Here is a 22,317-nt window from a genome sequence, read left to right as displayed (position 1 = left end):
TCTGACTTACTGTGAACTCATTTGTTAAGGCTCCAGGTTAGTACTGAGCATCCTAACAGATAAATGTGGTTGCGAAGCATCTGCTGTGAGGACCGCCAGCTCCTACATCAGGGGAGGCCTCTGAGATGCAGGGAGAAGTAGGGCATCAGGGGAGGCGCTGTGGTGGTGCTGGATGTTTTTGGAACTACCATTCTAGTGCCCTTTATGTAGTAATATGCTGGGGTTTTGTTTGCTCAAACTTTGAACTTTTAATTATGACATTTTAGCTTTACAATATGAAGAATTCCTGTGTACCTTTCACCCAAATTCTCCAGATGTCAACATTTTACACCACCTAACCTTTTCTCTTTTGAGCCATTGGAAAGAAAATTGCAGATATTTGCCACTTACCCTGAATACTTCAATGAGTATTTCCTAAAAATTAGGACATTCTCTTATATAACCACAGCACAGTGATCGCTATCAGGAGATAAATGTTGATATAATCTTTTAAACAAATGTGCCTTATTCAGATTTTGCCACTTATTTCCCTAATGTCCTTTACTACCCAAGAAAATCCCAGATCATGAATTCCATTAGGTTGCCCTGTGTCTTTCATCTCCTTTATTCTGAAATAGTTCTTTGGTCTTTCTTTAACTTTTGGGATACTGATACAAGTTATAATTTGGGTATTTTTTATTATTATTTGAAATTGAACTTTAAGATAGGCTTGGAAGGAGACCAGACAAAAAGAACCATCTGGGATTTTGTAGAAATATTAAACAAATTGTGGTTTGAAAGAGATGGTTAAAAAAAATCTTTGTTGAAAACCCCATGTAAGTTACTTAGCTATGTATACATACATACGTACATGTACTTGTATATATGTACGTATGTATGTATACATATATATTTTTTAATGTAAAAAATACAGAATCCAAAGTAGGCTCCAGGCTCTGAGCTGTCAGCACAGAGCCCGATTCTGAGCTTGAACTCACGGACCGTGAGATTATGACCTGAACTGAAATCAGACACTCAACTGACTGAGCCACCCGGACACCCCTTATTTAGCTTTTTAGAATCATATCTCCTGTTCAGAAATTGACTGCTTCACTTGAAACTTGGTCTTGTTATTTATAATCAGGGCAAGAAAAGATCTGTTTATAACTTATGATATCAGGTTTTTTTAATTAAAAATTTGTAATTTTTTTTTAAATTTATTTCTGAGAGAGAGAGAGAGACAGTGTGAGCAGGGGAGGGTCAGAGAAAGAGGGAGACACAGAATCTGACCAGGCTCCAGGCTCTGAGCTGTCAGCACAGAGCCCAACGTGGGGCCCAAACCCACGAACTATGAGATCATGACCTGAGCCGAAGTCAGATGCTTAACTGACTGAGCCACCCAGGCCCCCCAATATCAGTTTTAATCGTTATTTATTATGCAGTAAGAGATGGTAGTGTTAGAATTTACGGATAACATCTAGACTGCCCTGTGGGAAGATGCCAACATCCTTAGCCACCGTTAAGCTTACTAAGCATAGGCTCTTTATTGTAAATGATTTAGAATTTTTTTATTTGTTTCAATGTAAATATAATGAACTGTTGAGAAAGTAATATTGCTTTTGATTATTGATCTTCACTATAAAAAAAGGTTTATGACCTAAAAAATGATGCTGAATTACTCTAAAATAGCATTAGAAACAGCTTACGAAAACATTTTCTGATGGAATAGGGACAAACATTTCCTGAAAGAGTATGGAAACCTCATATTGTTATTTAAAGGAACCTATCAATTAGTGTTATTTTTTATTTGTAAGTGACAACATAAGATCCAATGTGCTGCCATCTTTGAGAACTTATCTGAAAGAGATGTCATTTCTGACAGCCCCTGCGAGGAATTGGCATCCTTAAGCAAGCCATAGACAAGATGCAGATGAATACAAACCAGCTGACCTCAATACACGCCGATCTGTGCCAGGTAAGCCGTGTGAGTTACACGAAGTTCAAGGTGGAAGGTGGCCGTGGGCTTGCTCAATAAAGGGGAGCCATTTGGTGGAGACTGTGATGTGTTCTAGAAGTTGAAATGTGTAGGGGTGGTATTAGTGGGGGAATTTGCAGCTGACTGCTACTGAACGCGAACTGTAGAATGGGGCTCAGCCAGTAACTTTGTGATATGAGTAAGCAGAGCAGTTAATGACTGTGATGTTGAAAAGGTCCCAAGTCACTTTTACTTTATTTTACGTGATTCAAAATTCAGAAGACAAAAGGGAAGGTATGTAATGAAGTCTCCCTCCCACCCTGCTCACTAGCCACTGATTTCTAGACGAAATCAGTGTTACTGTTTTGTGTATTCTTCCAAAGCTATTTTATGCACGTATAAGCAAATACGTGTATTTTTCTCTCATTTTTTTATATGAATAGCAATAATCTGTATGAACATGTGTGTACATTGCTTTTTCCTGCTTCATGTATCTTGGAGAGGACTCTATATCAATGTTTTATAGCTGCAGATTATTCCATAATACTCTGGGGTTTAACCAGCTCCTGTGGTGTATGGATTGTTTCTTTCTTTTTTTTTTTTTAATTCAAAACTACTTTATCATGTTTTATTTTTATTTATTTATTTATTTTTTACAAATAGTTTATTGTCAAATTAGTTTCCACATAACACTCAGTGCTCATCCCCGCAAGTGTCCTCAGGATTGTTTCTTTAATACATGGTACCTGGATTATTCCAAACACATGTTCTAGTTTCACATCAAGGTGGTTTCTTTTTTCTTTTTCTTTTTTAAAAAACTTTGGTGCCTGAGGGATGAGCTACACACAGTAAAGTGCATTCGTTTTAATTGTACAGCTCTGAGTTGTACCTATATCTGCACCTGTGCCGGCATCATCCAGCTCCAGAACGTTGCTGTGTGCTTGCTGTCTTGAGTTTAAGCTGAGCAATGCCCTACACTTACAGAAACAATTCGGAAATCAAAAAGAAGTAATTGAAGAAAAAGTGCCATATTTTATCACACCATATTGGTCTGTTTCTGTTATGCTAATTCAAAAAGAAAAAAAACTCACTTGTTTGTGCATCTGTAAGCCGAGTGGGTGCTAGGTGGTGCTTAGGTGGGCTAAGTAATAGCTGAGCTTTAATTCATCTGTGGAGTACTTTATCTCAGGCTGCTTAGTCTTTTTTAAAGACATGCTATTTTATTCAGAATGCTTTATTCTGAATGTTGTTTTATTCTGAAAACGGAGTAATATGTCAACACAGAAATTTTTAATCGGTAAGATGATTTAAAATGTTTTCTTGAGGGGCACTTGTGTGGCTCAGTCAGTTAAGTGTCTAACTTTGGCTCAGATCATGATCTTCTAGTTCATGCCCCACATGTAAGTGCAGAGCCTACTTAGGATTCTCTCTCTGCCGTCCCTCACTTGCTTGCTCTCTCTCAAATAAATAAACAAAAAAATAATAAATAAAATGTTTTTTTGAACTTTCTGGAATCTGTGAATTTGCTCCTTCTGCTAAAGCCTACCAATTAAAATGATGATTTAATGTAAACTTTTTCACAGCTTTGTTTGCTGGCAAAATGCTTTAAGCCTGCCCTTCCGTATCTTGATGTGGACATGATGGATATCTGTAAAGAGAATGGAGCCTATGATGCAAAGCACTTTCTATGTTACTATTATTATGGAGGGATGATCTATACCGGGCTGAAGAACTTCGAAAGAGCACTGTACTTCTACGAGCAGGTAATCATCTCTCTCAGTGCCCCTGAGGTTGTGTGGCCGAAGAAGTGCACCGTCGGCGTGGATTGATCTTGGGCCTCTGAGTTTCGGGTGGAGGTCCTTTCAAAGACCGTTTGTCTGTGATCATCATGTAAATGGTGGTAAAGTGTCCTTAAGTTGAAGGGCAGCAGCAGTGAAGGGAAGACCACTAATGAGTAGGGTCTGATCCAGACTTTGTCACTCATACCCTGTCTGATTCAGGTTAAGTTCTGTACATCTCTTGACCTTTATAGCTTCCTTTGCACAAAGGGAAGAGATTGAACTGAATATTCTTTGAAATGTCTTTTTGGTCTAAAACCATATGTGGTGTTTTGTTAAGTTTTACTTATTTTAAGAAGTAAAACATTCTCATGGTTCAAAATTCAAAGGGTATTGAGCATACAGTGGAAAGCCCTTTCCCCACTTATGTGATGGCCGTGGTCTGTAGTGACCTATATAGTGTGTTAATTTGGTAGAATGTTTTAGAGTCTGAAAAAGAGATACAGTATTGGCTAATAAGAAATTTGTCAGAGGTTTAATATTTCTTATATTCCTATCACATATTAAGACAATAAAGGATATTCTAAGCCTCGAAGGAGCTCACAGTTTAGTTGAAAATGCTAACACATAAATACACATGCACGTATCTCTGACTGAGCATTGCCTATATGAGTGGGGGCCTAGAGAAGTGGCACCAGAAAGTGCTGTTTGGCCGAATGATGTCATTAAAACTTGGCTAGCTCAGTTGGTATATCATGCAACTCTTGATCTCGGGTAGTGAGATAAAGCCCCATGTTGGGTGTAGAGCTTACTCAAAAAAAAAAAGTGGGGGGAATGTGTCTAGTCTAGTCAAGTAAAACCTTCAAGGTGACTTCTCTTTAAGAGTACATAGTCAGTAGTTTCAGTTCTTCAGAAAATTCTAAACATAATTCATAGCCACCAGGTGAATGATTTTATAGCCCAGTATAATAGTAACAACATACTGATGATCCAGAAATATCAAGATGATGAGAGCATTGAAAAAGGTAGGAAATTATATAATGCACTTAGAAAAAATATTTCTATCACAAATAGTTAAAATCAAAACATTTTTGATACAGAAAGGAGCGTTTTAGCTGAGAATCTATTTATACTCGGATTTTGCCCTGACAGGCATTATCTAGTGTTAGTGTACTTGATGCAACTGTGTTTTAACAATATACATGAAGCTATAGATGGTATTAGTACCTTAATTTCAAAGGTGATACAGATTTTTTTACTGCTTAAAAAAAAAATCCAAAAGAAGGATGTACTTACTGGAAAAAAAATCAGATCATTCAGCATTACATGAAGCCAAAAGTGAAAGAAAGCAGCTTCATGTTCTCATACCACACCACACGTTGACCTACTTAGTTTACTGGTCCTCAGTTGGTGTGAATATAAGTTGATTGCGATATTTCACTATTAAGGCAGTGTTGTAGTAGAAATCATTGCATGTGTGAACATTTGCACTTATTTGAGTGTTTCTGAAGAATCTCAAAGAAGCACCTTATAGGTTCAGTGGTTTGGGTTTTGATCTGGAATGTTTGAGCTGATTTGGGTACGATAGTTTGCATTTCTCCCTGACCTTCATAAATCCAGGTGAAAGAGAGTGGAAAGGCAGCCATAGACAGGGAGAAGCAGATCTCTGATAAGAGACTTGCAGCCAGAATGTACAAAGACCTCTTACAACTCAACAGTAAAAAAAAACTAAAATTTAAAAATGGCCAATGAAGAGATGTTTGTCCTAAGAAGATACACAAATGGCCAATAAATACATGAAAAGACCCTCCTCATCATTAGTCCTCAAGGACGTGCAAATCACACCCACAATGTGGTACCACCAGGACGGCCAGAATTAAAAAGACGCAGCCAACAGTACCAAGCATTGGCGAGCAGGTGGGGAATCGGGGATCCTGACGGCCAGTGGGAGTGTGAAACGGTCCAGCCACTGGGGAGAACAGTCTGCAGTTCCTCAAAGTGTTAAGCATAGAGTTTCCACGCTGACCCTGCAATTCCACTTCGAGGAATATACCTGAGAGAAATGAAGACAAATGTCTACCCAAAAACACGCACACTGGTGTTCATGGCAGCTTCATTTGGAGTGTTCAGGAGGTGAGACCACCCAGATGCCCATTGACTGAGGGTGAATAAACAAAATGTGGTCTGTCCATACAGTGGGATATCATTCAACCATAAAATGGAATGACGCACCAGTACCTGCTGCAACACTGAAGAACCTTGGAAACAAAGAGGCTGGTGACAGAAGACCACAGATTTATGATACCATTTGTATGAACTGTCCAGAATAGGCAGATCCGCTGAGACAGAATAGCATGATGGTTGCCTGGGGCTGGAGCAAGGAGAGAATGAGGAATGACTGCTAGTCATCTGGTGGGATGAAAACGCTCTGAGATTAGGTAATGGTAACAGGTGTAGAGCACGGTAAATATACTGAAAGCCACTGAATAGTATACTTTAAGAGGGTAATTTTATAGCATGAGAATCATATCTCAAGATGTTATTAAAAATGCTAATAGGGCATGAAATGTAAGAATTGTTTTCTAATTAAAGCAGTACATGTGGCTGACTGACTGCCCTTTCTGCCCCGGTGTGCTCTCTCTCCTCTTGCTCAGGCTATCACTACTCCTGCCATGGCGGTCAGTCATATCATGTTGGAATCGTATAAAAAGTATATTCTAGTTTCTTTGATATTACTTGGAAAAGTACAACAGCTACCGAAATATACGTCTCAAATTGTGGGTAGATTCATTAAGGTGAGTTTTTAAAATTGATTTCTTAGGTGACATGTTAAGTCATAAGGAAATTGTAATGGTATATCATTCTGTGATTCTATTCTGTAATTTTATTTTATAATGATTCGGCTCTCCCAGGAGCTTCAAGTTAGCAGACATTTAATTTAATAGTGGACATTATTGTCTGGGAGCTGCAGTTCTCGCAGAATTCCTGACTCCTATTCCAGTCCATATACCCTCTAATCACTGATTGGGGAGGAATGTTACTTAGAAATCAGTTTTCAAACTTTTGCTATGAGTAATTATTGCCATAGATGCCTATGCTCCTGTAAAGGTTGATGTTGTTGTTATTGTTTGTTACAGTTTAGCAAAAGTACTGAAAAGGCAGTGCTGATTTTATTGAACTTCATCTGCCCAAGTGTTAGGAAATCTTACTAGAGCCCCTGAATGAAAACCACAAGTTCTGCTCACTCAACTTTTGTTTCCACTGCGGACTCAGCTTTGGACCACATTAAAAAGTTAATTATTTAAAAAAAATTTTTTTTTGAAACACATCTTCATGATTTAGAATAAAATTGAGCAGTTTCAAAAGGTTATGGGGTCACAGTCATTTGGATTACAATTTTAACCCTGTTCTTTTCACAGAACTCAGAATTTCAGGGTATCAATTTGAAAATCTTCCTAATGGAAGATTTTTATGCTGTCTGGTAGCAGACAGCTCTGTGTCCTTTGCTGAGGAGCCGTATTGTGGTTTTTAGGGCTCTGGGCTGCCTAGTCACAGATCAGGAAGGAAAGAGAGGCCCCTTGAATCCCATGGAAGAGTGAGACGCAGGGTAAGTTTAGGGTGGCCATTCTCAGATCATTTGGGAGTACTCCCATGGTCCCATCGGGTGGCCCCTGAGCTGCCCTGTTTCAGGAAGAATAGTTGTGTAAGGTGACGTCTTCATGACCGCAAGGTGTCCTTCACAGCGTTCGTGGTTTAGGAGGCCGGCATCCATGGTGAAGAACACAAACTTCCAAGTAGAGAAGCAGATTTGAATCCACTTTCCACCTGTGCTCCTCGTGACCACCCCACATTCTCTCAGACCTCTGCCCCAACGTCCTAATATTTCAGCTAGAGAATAACGTATATACAAAGCCTAAAGCAGCTCAGGCTCTTAGGCCCTCAGCCACTGTTGGTTCTCTTGCTCCCGTCTTCTTTCTTATCGAAAATAGCAGGTCCTACTGCATCTCGTGAGGGGTGTGTATGTGTATGAGAGAGAGGAAGTGTGCAAGAGAGTTGAGAATGATAGGGGTTTTGCCTTCTTTTTTCCCCCAGTGTAATTTATCAATAGGAAAAGAAAAAAGACATGCATGCATTTATTAAGTGTGGTATACTTTTGCCTGCTATGCTGTTATTTGCTCTGAAATAACAAACTTTTTTTGACAATGCATCACTCCATAGTGAATGTCTATCTTTGGTCTTAAGAACTAGGCATTTGCTTTGGGTAAATTACAACACTTAGGTAATAATAAAAGATATTGAGTATACTTGCACATAATATAGTAACCATGTTTTCTTTTGCTTTCCATACAAATTTTATATCTCTAATATTTTCATCTGATTTTTTCCCACCTTTAAACCTTCAGCCTCTTAGCAACGCATACCACGAGTTAGCACAAGTTTATTCAACCAATAACCCCTCAGAACTCCGCAACCTGGTGAGCAAGCACAGTGAAACTTTCACTCGTGATAACAACATGGGGCTGGTGAAGCAGTGCTTGTCTTCTCTTTATAAGAAGAATATTCAAAGGCTAACCAAGGTGAGGCAGGCGATGCCCTCAGAATCTCCTGGGCTTCCCCCCCACCCCCCCGGGGCCTCCCCTCTCCTCTCTCCCTTCTCCGTGCTGAGGAAGCAGATGCAGGGATAAAGTGTGGCAGGATTTCTTTCCTAAGCAAGAAATCTCACAACCAATGACTTAGAAAGAGTTTGATTTATACCTTTTGGTCTTTTCAGGGCTAGAGCAGGGTATTTGAGAAGAGGAACAGGTGAAGAGGAAGACAGGTAGGAGATACGGCTATATGGGGAGGCAGAGAAAGGTAGCCTGAGAGAGGTAAACAGTCCCATGGGCAGACAGGATGGTGCTAAGGATGCAGACACAAGTCCCTTGTGGCCAGCCGTGGAACCTCCCGGGCTGTGCTGATCTGTGTTTGAACATCTTTCTTGAGCAGACAGCACTACCCCAATATTGCCATTTAGGCCAGAGTTGGAACGAGCTATGTGCAGTTGAACTGTAGGAGGTAATTACCCAGTGTTCGAACGGTACCAAAAAGTATAAAAGAAAAATGAAATCCTCTGTGACCTACAAAAGCATGTGCTGCAAGTAACAGGAAGCAAACAGCAACTTCACCAAGCAGGATTGCTTTTTCCTCTTGAGAAGTAGTGTAGTCAGAGGCAGCGGTTTACAGCTGGTGAGACCTGGTGGTGACTCTGGCCCCGGGCAGCCGCGGGACAGGGCAGAGAAGCAGAGGAGCCAGAATGGGGGGGGTGTCTGCTGCTAGGTGACCTTGCCGTGGGAGGGCCGCTGGGCTCTGGCTGGGGCGTCCAGCAGTGAGAGCCTCGAGAGGCCAGAGGAGAGTGGTGACGAGGGACAATTGTGGAGGCAAGTGGGCTGTGCAGGGGAGAGAGGGAGGAAGGTGAGGAGACAGCCAGTGAGTAAGAGGAGGAAGCTCCTTCCAAATACTCTAGAGAGACCAACCCTAGCTGCCCGACTCACGTTTGGAAATCAGAGGATTTGTAAAGAGTTGGTTTGTAGAAGGAAAATGAAGGTGAAAGAGAAAGTAGCTCAAGAAATATCAAAAACAAATGTAACCTGTCAGCCAGCGGCAGACAAGGCCGGAGTCTAGGAGATTCGGGGGTCTAACTGATTCTTTCCACAAGTTTTTCTTCTCTGAACCACTCTAAGTCAGTTCCTGCATTGCCATTGACAGGTAGCCTTGACAAACAGCTGGCCCTGCTGTGCCTACCACTTGCATGATAGCTAAAAGAATCAAAATGTTAACACAGTAAAAGATGGTGCCTTTCAGAAAAATGTTACATTGCAGAATGGCAAATGTGCATTAAATGAAGGTTAAATCTTCGCTGGTGGCTGTTACACTTTTTGGCATCATGTGCTCGTGCCAGAATTCTAGAAGGGGGAATAATCCAAGGATTTTCTAGCCATGTCAGGCTCTTTATTACTCCAAAGTCAGAAAATCAAAAGTTTTTCAGAAAGTCTCAACAAGGAGACCACGTGTCCGTGTCAGTGACAGGAATGGTGTTCTGTGACACTCCTGGCTGGAAGGCAACTAGGGACAGGGATCATCACGTGGATGTTAAATCTGCCACTTCATATCAATGTTTTGATGCAAATTTTTCTAGATTCTTCTCTGTTGTCTCTGTGTATGGAGACACTCACAGTTAAATGTGATTGGGGTTATATTCTAAACCTCTTTCCCTGGCAAAGTAAGCCTATATCCCTGTTACTGTAGTCGGTACGGATGGATCATGATTGATTTCAGCTGGTCCTCTATTGATGGCCATTTATGTGGAAGTTTCTCTTTATTTCGAAATAGCAAAAATGACCTATTTCGAAATGTTGACTCTTAAGTCTCCATTTGTGTTCAACTGTTTATGTGTTTTAAAAATTAACAATTTCATTTTCTTGGATGCTACTCTCTGAACTAAAGTATATGTAGACTTTTTGGTCATTGGTTTATTAAGAATTTTCAACATCAGGGTTTTAACATGCCCTGCTCTGAAAAGGCCATTGCTGTAAATACTGCCAGCTTCCTTAAAAAAGAGCTCTTTTAATTTGTTCCTGAAGGAGGACATTTTCATCAAGTCTCAAGCAAAGTTGTAGGAAACACTGGCTTCCTTCTAACACCCCATGTGTTTCTACATTTTAGCTTTGAATTTTGAAGAATGAATGTGATATTGTCAATTTTATTTATTAGGTGATACATTTACAGTACAAAATGCAAAAGACACACAAACCTCCATTCAGGTCATATACCCCAGCCACCCGTTTTCTTTCTTTCCGAAGAAAGTGTTACCAGTTCCTTGGGTGTGCTAGAGATTGTCTGCACACCTATGTACGTATCCATCCACACTCTCATGGGTACATACAGCTTCCTTCCGCTTATGCAGCATGCTGTGCGTGCCCTTCTTCATTTACTGGTGTACATTATCTGAGATTCCATTTCATTCATGAGAAGTACCCATTTTAATTTTTTTTTTTTTTTACAACCGCACTGTCACCTGTTGATGCAGTTGTACCAGACGTCACCAACCAGCCCTCTGTTGGTGGATGTCTAGGTGGTCCTGGTGCTGCGGTAAAAAACTTCGTGTATGTGTCACTTCACACACAAAGGAAACTCTGTGGGATACATTTCCAGGAGTCCTTACTGCTCTAAGAAACTGATGACTAAAACCATAGTTTTACTAGAAGCATACTAGAGTAGAGTTTCCTCAACTCTAAGGCATCTTCACAACACAAATTAGGTTGCACAGTCTTGGAAATCAGATTTTCAGTGATTCAGCACTTAGTGAAATTTATGTCGTCTGTTGTTTCTACCTGTGATTAATTCTACTTCTGAATTTCAGACCTTTTTAACACTATCATTACAAGATATGGCAAGTCGTGTGCAGTTATCTGGACCTCAGGAGGCAGAGAAATATGTCCTACATATGGTGAGTGTGTCTTCGTTTCTACAAAGTTCATTAGTAGATTTTTGTCCTTGTAAAACTAACAGGTGTTTGTTGTAGAAAATACCCAAAAAAGGAGAAAAAGAGGGACATCCAGAGTCAACCTCTGGACATTTTGGTTTATTTCCTTACAATCTGTGGGGTTTTCCGGCCATATGTACCCATATGATATACATGGTATGTCCTGTTTGTACACCTTACTTACATTTGTAAAACACTTGTGAAGTAGCTCAGATGTACAGAGTCGTAAAGCGGTGCGACTCAACGTGCTGGTCTACGTTGAGGTCACAAAGTTGTGCCTACCTGTAGGTCAGGGCACACTCCTGGCCACACAACGACATCCTGTTCAGCTGGAGAGGGAACAGTCATTACTTCCTCATGTGCCATTGTCACTTCATTACTACACTTAGAGTTAGCGTCAACAATAAAGGGGGCTAAAGCAGACAGCACCTGCCTTCAGAAATCAGATATTACCAGCACCTCTGTTTATGACCTCCCAGATATATCTCCCCACTCCCCAAATTTGGATAAACATCATTTAAATATGTACATGGTAACCCACCGACTTGGTCAGTTGTAATCTACCTACCTGTTCAGTTATGTAAATACATGGCTCTTATCTGATCCAGCAAACCAGACTTCCCTCCTCAGCCCAGGCCAGGCAAATCTTAGGTGTAGAAAGTCAGCATTTTACATTTTTCTGCTAATGATCTCCCTTTGATTTCAGGAGCACTGCCATGTCAGGATTAGGAGTAATAAAACTAGTTTCCATTGTGATAATAGAGTACTTTTATTTCCATAGTACAATTTACAAATGTGTTGAAATTTTTATCCTTCATCCTAATTCTCAAAACACACGCGTACATCCCAAACAAACAAAGCCTGTCTGATTTGACCAACCTTGAAGTGCCCACCAAGAGTACCATGCTAAACCCCACAGGGGTTTCACAGCATGAGTAAGCCACAGGGTACCCCCAGGAAACTCACTGTCTGCTAGGTGAGAAGAAATGCATGAGTGGTTACAACACCAGCAAGGACCCCCAAGCTAGGGAAATGCTTTGAGGGATCAAAGGATGGAAGGGGTTTTAAACACTACATGACCAACCCAGATGGGCCCTGGCAGGCTCTGGATCAACCAGGGGTCTTTTGTCTGCCAGGGGACATTTGGCAACGTCTGAAGACATTTTTGGTTGTCACAGCTCGGGGTACTAGCATCTAGTGGATAGAGGCCAAGGGTGCTGCTCTACATCCTACAATGCAGAGGACAGTTCCCATGACAGAATTCTCTGGCCTGCTCTCTCCATCCTGCCAAGCTCGAGTGTAAGCTCAAGGCTTGCTCTAGAGTATAAGGTCTATGAGGGTGGGGACTTTTTTTTTTTAATAAGACTTTTTTTTTTTTTAAAGCAGTTTGAGGTTCATAGCAAAACTAAGGGTATGGTACAGAGATTTCCCATATGCGCCCCGCCCCTGCACATCCATAGCTTTCCCATCATCAGCAACTGTCACCAGAGTGGCACCTGACAGGTCATTGTACTTTCTGTAGATTCAGACAAACATAATGATATATATCTGTCATTATGGTGTCACACAGAGTTATTTTTACTGCCCTAAAAATCCTCTCATCTCTGAGGCCACCACTAATCTTTTTGTCGTCGCCATAGTTTTGCTTTTTCCAGAATGTCACGTCAGTGGAATCATGCAGTATGTAGCCTTTGCAGACTGGCTTCTTTCATTTAGTGATCAAGATTTAAGGTTCCTCAATGCCATTTCATGGCATGATAACACCTTTCTTTTTAGTGCTGAATAATATTCCATTGCCTGGATGAGGCACAGTTTATCCATTCACCCCCTGAAAGACATCTTGGTTTGCTTTCAAAGTTTGGCAATTATGAGTAAAGCTGCTGTAAACATCCCTGTGCAGATTTTTGTGTGGACATAAGTTTTCAGCTCCCTTGGGTAAATACCAAGGAGTGTGAGTACTGAATCATATGGAACGACTATATTTAGTTTTGTAACAAGCTGCCAAACTGTCTTCTCAAATGGTGGCATCATTTTGCATTTCCAGCAGCAAGGAGAGACAGGTCTGATTGGCCCACATCGTCACCAGCATTTGATGTTGTCAGTGTTCCATACTTTTTCCGCTCTCCTAGGTGTATAGTGGCATCTTGTTTTAATCTGCCCTTTCTTGATGACATACCATGTGGACCATCTTTTCATGTGCTTGCTTAACATCCGGCTGTCTCCTTTGGTGAAGTACCTGTTCAGGTATTTGGCCCATTTTTTTAGTCTGTTTGTTTTCTTGTTGAGTTTTAAGAGTTCTTTGTATGTATTTTTCTTTTATTTTAAAATAATCTCTGTGCCCACCGTGGGGCTCAGACTCAGGTCCCCGAGATCAGGAGTTGCAAGCTCCACGCACTGAGCCAGGCACCTCAGTTCTTTGTATATTTTGCATAACAATTCTTTGTCAGATGTGTTTTTGCAAATATTTCTCCCAGTCTGTGGCTTGTCTCCTCATCTTCTTGACATTGTCTTTTGCAGAAAGAACCTTTTAAGTTTAATGGAGTCCAGCTAATCAATCATTTCTCTCCTGGATTGTGTCTTTAGTGTTCTATCTAAAAAGTTATCACATCCAAGATCATCTAGGTTTTCTCCCGTGTTCTCTTCCGGGAGTTTTATAGTTTGGCATTTTACATTTAGGTCTGTGACCCATTTGAGTTAGTTTTTGTTAAGGATGTAGCGTCTGTGTCGAGATTCATTTGTTGCTTGTGGATGCCCAGTTGTTCTAGCACCATTTGTTGAAAGGACAATCTTTGCTTCGTTGTATCGTTGTATTGCCTTTGCTCCTTTGTCAAAGATCTGTTGACTATTTATGTGCGGCTATTTCCGGTCTCTCTATTGGTAGATTTATCTGTTCTTTCACCAATACCATGTTGCCTTGATTACTGTAGTTGTATAGTAAGTTTTCTTTTTAAGATTTTATTTTAAATAATTTCCATACCCAATGTGGGGCTCGAACTCACAACCCCAAGATCAAGAGTTGCATGCTCCACCAACTGAGCCAGTCAGGCACCCCTTTATCGTAAGTCTTAAGGTCAGGTAGTGCCAATTCTCCAACTTTGTTCTTCTCCTTTAATATCGTGTTGGCTCTTCTGGGTCTTTTGTCTCTTCATATAAATTTGAGAATCAGTTTATTGCTGTCCAGAAAAATAACTTGCTGGGATTTTGACTGGGATTATGTTGAATCTACGAATTAAAGTGTGAGGAACATGGAATAATATCGCTCCATTTATCTAGTCCTTTTGGATTTCCTTCCTCATCCTTTGATTTTCCTCTTAGATCTTGTACATATTATTAGATTTATTCTTAGATGCTTCATTTAGGGTGGGGAGGATGCTAATTGTATTGTTTTTATTTCAAATTCCATTCATTCATTGCTGGTATGCAGGAGAGCAATTGACTTTTCTGTATTAACCTTGTATCCTCAACCTTGTTAGAAAGTTGTAAGGTGCCGGGGAGGGTTTTTGTTGTTGACGCTTTCAGTTTTTCTACATAGACAACCCTATCATCTATAAACAAAGACAGTTTTATTTTTCCTTTCCCAACTTTGTATTTCCTTTTCTTGTCCTCCTAGACTTCCAGTACCATGCTGAGAAGGAGTGGTATGAGGATACATCTTTGCCTGGTTCCTGGTCTTTGTGGGGGAGCTTTGAGTTTCTCACCAATAAGTGATGTTAGCTGTAGGGTTTTTGTAAATATTCTTTATGAAGTTGAAGTGGTTCCCCCTCTAGTCTTAGTTTACTGAGAGATTTTATCGTGAATTATCATTGGATTTTTTGAAATACTTTTTCTGCGGCAATTGATATGATCATAATCTCTTTAGCCTGCTGATGTATGAATTACATTAATTGATTCTTGAATGTCCATCCAGCCTTGCGTACCTGGAGTAAATCTCACTTGGTGTATGATTCTTATACATTGTTGGATTTGCATATATTTTGTTGAGGATTTTTACATTTATATTCATGAGAGATATTGGTCTGTAATTTTCTTTTCTTGTAATGTCTTTATTGGGATTTATTAATATAGGGTAATGCTGGCCTCATAGAAGTTGGGAAGCATTCCCTTTGCTTTTGTTGTCAAAAGAGATCATAGAGATTGGTATAATTTCTTCCTTAATTGTTTGGTAAAATTCACCAATGAATCCTTCTGGGCCTGGTGCTTTTTGTTTTAGAAGATTATTAAGTATTGATTCAATTTCTTTAATACATATTAGCCTATTCAGATTGTATGGTAGGGATTTTGTTTTTTAATTTTTTAACGTTTTTTTATTTTTGAGAGAGAGAGCATAAGCAGGGAAGGGGCAGAGAGAGAAGGAGGCAGAATCTGAAGCAGGCTCCAGGCTCTGAGCTGTCAGCACAGAGGGCTTGAACTCACAGCTGTGAAATCATGACCTTAGCCAAAGTCAGATGCTTAATGGACTGAGCCACCCAGGTGCCCCAGGGACTCTTTTTAAGTAAATATTTTATTGAAATTTTATTGAAATATCACCTGCCCAGAGAAAAGTACACTTAAGTTTGTAGCTAAATACATTTTCACAAAGAGAAGACCCCTGTGAAACCAACATCTAGATAAAAAATCAGAGTATTAGCATCCCAGAAACATCTCTCATACCTGCTTCCAGCCCTACTTGTAGCTAACAAGGTTGTTATCCTGGCTTCTCACATTCTGTTTTGCATTTGTTTCTGAGCTGCATATGAAAGGAAACATATATACTTTGTTGGGGTCTGGCTTTTCTTGCCCTTTTTATGAGCAAAAGGTTGTGTGTGGCTCCATTCATTTTCAGGGCCACAGTGTCTCACTGTGAGTATATGTTTCCATAATTAGGAGGTCATTTCAGTTGTTTCTAGTTCTGGTTATCACAAAAGCTGCTGTGGTAAACCTAGGTTTGCATTTCATTTGGGCATATTCCGTCCACATTTTTGTTTTGTTTTGTTTTTTAATTAAATAATTTTTTAAATGTTTTTAAAATTTATTTTTGAGAGTCAGAGAGAGACAGCACGAACAGGGAAGGGTCAGAGAGAGAGGGAGACACAGAATCCGAAGACAGGCTCCAGGCTCTGAGCTAGCTGTCAGCACAGAGCCTGACATGGGGCTCGAACCCACAAACCGTGAGATCATGACCTGAGCCGAAGTCGGACGCCTAACCGACTGAGCCACCCAGGCGCCCCTATTCCGTCCACGTTTTAAAGAGGCAGCTCTCCATGATCACATAGAGAATGATGTGTTCCATTTATTTTTTTTAACTTTTTAAAAAATGTTTTATTTATTTCTGAGAGAGCGAGAGAGAGAGAGAGAGACAGTGTGAGCAGGGGAGGGTCAGAGAGAGGGAGACACAGAATCTGAAACAGGCTCCAGGCTCTGAGCCAGCAGACAGCACAAAGCCCGATGCGGAGCTCAAACCCATGAACCTTGAGGTCATGACCTGAGCCGAAGTCAGATGCTTAACCGACTGAGCCACCCAGGCACCCCGATGTGTTCCATTTAATATGTTTTGGGCTGGTTGCTGTGTCATTAAGCAGCATCTGTCCCTTCCAAAGCTAGAATGTGGGGCAGTGTGTTCGGAATGACACGTCCTGTTCAAGACTTACTGGTTCCTCACTTTTTACCTTCAGGACAGGATTTGGCTGTGAGGGTCAGTCAGATAACTCCCGAGTCACTGATGCAAAAAAATAACATAGACCTTGAAACTACCTTGAAATCAACATTAGCAGAAAAGTTTTCTTGAAGGATCAGAAGAGAATTTGTACGGGGTGGGGGGTAAAACAAACGTGTTAGGGTTTCACGTTTTAAGGTGCAAGGCACTTGAGCATTATGCTGGGTGATGCAGGAAACAAAAGAAACATACAGTTCAGTTCATGTGAAATGTCCAGAATAGCAAATCCCTAGAGCAGGAAGTAGATTGGTGGCTGTCAGGAACAGAGAGGATGGGAAAAGGAGTCACTGCTCAAAGGGCACAGGGTTTCCTTTTGGGTGATGAAAATGTTTTGGAACTAGATACAGGTGGTGGTTACACGTTGTAAATTACACTGAGTTGTTCACTTTGTTTTATTTATTGATTTATTGAGAGAGAGAGAGCACGCACACGCACATGAGCACGCGCAGGTGAGGGGCAGGGAGAGGGAGAGAGAATACCAAGCAGGCTCCACGCTGAGAGCTGAGCCCAGTGTGGAGCCCAATGTGGGACCAACCTCACGACCGAGAGATCATGACCTGAGCTAAAATCAAGAGTCGGATGCTCAAGGCACCCCTGAATTGTTCACTTTAAAATGGTTAATTTATATTATGTGAAATTTACCTCAGTAAAAAAAAAAAAAAAAAGCGAGGGCAGGCGAATGTGTCTGTGAGTTTTGCGCAGCTTAGCATCTGCAATAGTGTCTAGTACATAGTAGTTCAGTAAATATTTGTTGAATAAACGGTGCTTAAAAATAAACATACAAATTTATTTATTGTTTTTTGTTTTTTCCCCGATTATATTGAAACACTATATATATCTACAAAGTTTCTGAGTCTAAACTACTTTCCTGATTTCTTTTTGACAGATAGAAGATGGTGAAATTTTTGCAAGTATTAATCAGAAGGATGGTATGGTCAGTTTCCATGATAACCCTGAAAAATATAATAACCCAGCCATGCTTCATAACATTGATCAGGAGGTAAATATGAATGCTAGGTTTTGATTTTTTTTTTTTTTAATTGATGTTTGAGATACTGTATTTGAGATACTGCCCCTGTGCTCCAGGTTAATTTTAGTTAGTTTTTTTTTTTTTAATTTATTTATTTTGAGAGAGATAGTATGTGCAAGTGGGGGAGGGGCAGAGAGTAAGAGAGAGAGAACCCCAATCTCACTGTCAGTGCGGAGCCCAACAGGACTAGAGCTCACAAACGTGAGAACATGACCTGAGCTGAAATCAAGAGTCAGATGCTTAACCGACTGACCCACTCAGGTGCCCCTTAAATATAAGTAGTTCCCAACTTGTTTCTAGGAACATCTTAGTTCCTACAAAGCTGTTTTTGAAAATGAGCATTGCTTATGGGGCGCCTAGGTGGCTTAGTCGGTTAAGCGTCCGACTTTCGCTTAGGTCATGATCTCGCGGTTCGTGGGTTCGAGCCCCGCATCGGGCTCTGTGCTGACTGCCAGCTCAGAGCCTGGAGCCTGTTTCAGTCTGTGACTCCCTCTCTCTCTGACCCTCCCCTGCTCANAAATTTACCTAAATAAAAAAAAAAAAAAAAAAAAAAAGCGAGGGCAGGCGAATGTGTCTGTGAGTTTTGCGCAGCTTAGCATCTGCAATAGTGTCTAGTACATAGTAGGAGTTCAGTAAATATTTGTTGAATAAACGGTGCTTAAAAATAAACATACAAATTTATTTATTGTTTTTTGTTTTTTCCCCGATTATATTGAAACACTATATATATCTACAAAGTTTCTGAGTCTAAACTACTTTCCTGATTTCTTTTTGACAGATAGAAGATGGTGAAATTTTTGCAAGTATTAATCAGAAGGATGGTATGGTCAGTTTCCATGATAACCCTGAAAAATATAATAACCCAGCCATGCTTCATAACATTGATCAGGAGGTAAATATGAATGCTAGGTTTTGATTTTTTTTTTTTTTAATTGATGTTTGAGATACTGTATTTGAGATACTGCCCCTGTGCTCCAGGTTAATTTTAGTTAGTTTTTTTTTTTTTAATTTATTTATTTTGAGAGAGATAGTATGTGCAAGTGGGGGAGGGGCAGAGAGTAAGAGAAAGAGAACCCCAATCTCACTGTCAGTGCGGAGCCCAACAGGACTAGAGCTCACAAACGTGAGAACATGACCTGAGCTGAAATCAAGAGTCAGATGCTTAACCGACTGACCCACTCAGGTGCCCCTTAAATATAAGTAGTTCCCAACTTGTTTCTAGGAACATCTTAGTTCCTACAAAGCTGTTTTTGAAAATGAGCATTGCTTATGGGGCGCCTAGGTGGCTTAGTCGGTTAAGCGTCCGACTTTCGCTTAGGTCATGATCTCGCGGTTCGTGGGTTCGAGCCCCGCATCGGGCTCTGTGCTGACTGCCAGCTCAGAGCCTGGAGCCTGTTTCAGTCTGTGACTCCCTCTCTCTCTGATCCTCCCCTGCTCACGCTGTCTCTCTCTCTCTCTCCTAGAAATAAATAAAACATTAAAAAAAAAAATTTAAAAAAAAAAAAGAAAATGAGCATTGCTTAACCCTCTCCTAGACTGTATGCTTATAAGTTAGTGGTGAGTTGGATTTCCCAGTGCCTCACCACAGCCTAGTTTAGCTACTGAAACACTTCAGGGTCTTACAGTCAGTATACTTTTATCCACACCCAGACACCCTGTGTAACTCAGAGCCTCATTTTGGCTGTGAAGTGTAGTCCAAGGTCGGAAGTTCAGAAACCTCTATATGTCAGGAGAGGGAGGGATGGGGAGGGCCGGAGGAAGAAAGTCCCTGTTGGGCATGGCCAAAATGGTCCTTTTGCATCTTCTGAGGTCACATGTTCTGACTGCCACTCTGCGTTCTAGCAGGAGTCAGATTGTTGGGCGTGTTTTTTGCCTCACATTATGGAAGCAGATTGAACCAGCTGTCAAATCTCAGAAACCTGAAAGCAATGCATAGTAGACTTCTACACTCCTTGTTTTGCAATTGAAAATAAAAAGAACCCATGAAAACCGGAGGTTTTTTGGTAACTAAGCGTAATAGCAAATTGCACCTTAAATGATGTATAATCTTCATCCCACTTAGTGTGCATATTTTTAGGCTTCACTGCAAAAGATATTAATGCGTTTGGTTATGGGGTGTACCCTAGATCCTACTGGGATGTTAGGTAATATACGGTACTTGTACAGTTAGCTTTATGCATTCAAAATACTGATTCCAAAAATGTGTGTTGCCCCAGGGGTTTTGGATCATGGGACTGTGAATTTGTAGCATGCATATTAATAGTCTAGGTTAAAAAGGAGGTAATTGACCTAAATTCGTTTACTAACCACCTTCAAACATGTCTGTCACCAGATGCTGAAGTGCATAGAGCTGGATGAGCGACTGAAGGCCATGGACCAGGAGATCACAGTGAACCCCCAGTTTGTACAAAAGGTGATTAGGGTTCACTTTATTAAATAGAAGTGGCCTGGACAGAAAAGGAACATGAACTTGATCTGAGGTTAAATGCTTAGTTGCCCGAAGTTCTTGAAAACCTTTGTGACCAAGTTCATGGAGAGAGTCACTGAGAGCATTTTCAACCTACAGCTGGAAGTATGCAAACTGGCTTGTCTTTGTACTCAGGGTGACCGACTGTTCTCGCAGAGGGATGGGGTGTGCTTGTTTGGGGCCGGTGGGAAATCTCTGACAAGGGCAAGTGTAAATACATCATCTCACTTCCTTCTTTACAGAGCATGGGATCACAAGAAGATGATTCTGGAAACAAACCGTCTAGTTACTCTTGAAGCTAACATCCATCCTGAGTTAGATGAGAGAAACTTATCACCTTGGCCAGTGGCAAGCGGTCGGAGGCAGCAGGGAGGACCAAGCCTGTTTCACCCGGACACTAAGAAATTACATTTTGTTTTGACATCTTCAGTCCCATATGCTTTAAGAAAACCATTCTCTCTGCAAAGAAAGGAAAAAAATGCAAACTTTAAAGTCTGTTGTGGATTTATTTATCCTCAGATTAATGTTGTTATTGCATTAAATCTACCTTTTTGTTTTAAATTACTTGAACATTGATGTGTCTTCTGTATTGCTTTTTCCCCCTCTGAAAAGTTTTTAAAGGATATAGTCCTTGTGAACAGAAATGGTTCAACCTGAGGAATTTGTGGAAGATTTGAAAAGTCTGGGAGAGTCCCTAAGGCAGAAGCTCATTCTTTATAATTAGTGGTAACATGTGTCTTGGTGACAGCACGAGCCGTGACCGCGAGCTGCTGCTGCACTCCTTCTGACCTCTGGGGTGTGCTCACCTCATCTGTCGTCTCTGTCTTGAGACCAGTGCCTCATTTGCTACATTTTCCTCCGGAAGGATTGTCAGTGAAGCTACACAGCTGCCTTTGATTATGCCCAGGGTCTCTCTGCAGAACTTGGCAACGTGTCTGACGAGGGCTTACCAGTTAAGCCCGGGAATGGTGTGGAGTCTGTGAAGTGTGAGAAAACTGAATTAGAATTTAGTCCTTAAAAACTTTCCTCTCGCTAGCAACATACACTTTTTTAAATGCGTCAGCTTGTACAGTCGGTCACATTTTCATGATCAAAAAAGAAAAGGAAAGCTCACGAGTCATGTGAAAAGTTGCCCCTAATAGAGAGGCCTTGGGGGTCACGTGGTCTGTTGTGGTACCTACTCTGCTTTCTCGCAGGAAAATAGCCACAGTGACTCCCAATAAAAGGAATACGAAAATAGGCAAAGGGCTGGATTTGACCCTTCGTCAAAACCCTCAAATTCTCTAGCTCAGCTTAGAGCCGCTTGTGGACTGCATCATTTCCACTTAACGTTTACATGTGCTTAGGAAAAAACAAATATTTCATAGACATTTTCCTTTTATCGGCATAGTGAATTCCAGACTTTTTTTAAAAACAATTATTGTACAACTTCTGATTTACCTGGATGTAAATTAAAATCACCTAAGATGTGTTTGAGAATCCTAGTAGCTGCCAGTCATGACTGTTTAAAGGAATAATTCTCTTGTGGGCTTCAAAATGAAGTCATTAAAACACCACATTATTTTTTGAGACCAAGACTATGGTATTTAGGGCCTTGTCTTACTATGTGCAAACCACACATCCTGGCCTCTCCTCTGTCAGTGTTGCCTCAGCTTCATACCCACCTTTTTCTTTCTGATTCTAGGGTAGAACTCTGCATACCATGTTTCTTTTCACCAGCTAGAGGCCGACGAAGCCTAGGGAGGAAAAGAGGACAGGCTTCCTACTACTGTCTGCTTCCTGTTGAATCGTAAAACCCCAGCAACAGCTCTTTGCCCGGACAAGGACAGTTGAGCGCAGCAGTGAGGCCTAGGCTGTTTCCCATCCTCTTAGAA

General features: G+C 40.8%; 1 protein-coding gene and 1 long non-coding RNA gene across 2 annotated transcripts in view; one reads left to right on the top strand and one right to left on the bottom strand.

The window, feature by feature from the left end:
• The window catches only part of COPS3 (COP9 signalosome subunit 3), a 27,265-nt gene extending 6,258 nt beyond the window's left edge, over positions 1-21,007 (top strand). The window contains exons 5-12 of the mRNA XM_077746824.1: positions 1,862-1,954; positions 3,538-3,717; positions 6,387-6,527; positions 8,136-8,309; positions 11,132-11,218; positions 17,833-17,946; positions 20,309-20,389; positions 20,686-21,007. Coding sequence (XP_077602950.1) covers positions 1,862-1,954; positions 3,538-3,717; positions 6,387-6,527; positions 8,136-8,309; positions 11,132-11,218; positions 17,833-17,946; positions 20,309-20,389; positions 20,686-20,739 — 924 coding nt within the window. The 3' untranslated portion in view covers positions 20,740-21,007. The remainder of the gene's footprint in view (positions 1-1,861; positions 1,955-3,537; positions 3,718-6,386; positions 6,528-8,135; positions 8,310-11,131; positions 11,219-17,832; positions 17,947-20,308; positions 20,390-20,685) is intronic.
• LOC144217270 (uncharacterized) lies at positions 20,391-22,317 on the bottom strand. The gene is made up of 3 exons (XR_013330866.1): positions 22,108-22,317; positions 21,250-21,420; positions 20,391-20,902 (listed from the first exon to the last, which is right to left on the bottom strand). It is a non-coding gene; the product is annotated as an uncharacterized LOC144217270 (long non-coding RNA).

Source organism: Crocuta crocuta, unplaced genomic scaffold (genome assembly GCF_008692635.1).
Source record: "Crocuta crocuta isolate KB4526 unplaced genomic scaffold, BGI_CrCroc_1.0 scaffold139, whole genome shotgun sequence".
NCBI lineage: Eukaryota > Metazoa > Chordata > Mammalia > Carnivora > Hyaenidae > Crocuta > Crocuta crocuta.
This window is presented reverse-complemented; position numbering and strand designations above follow the sequence as displayed.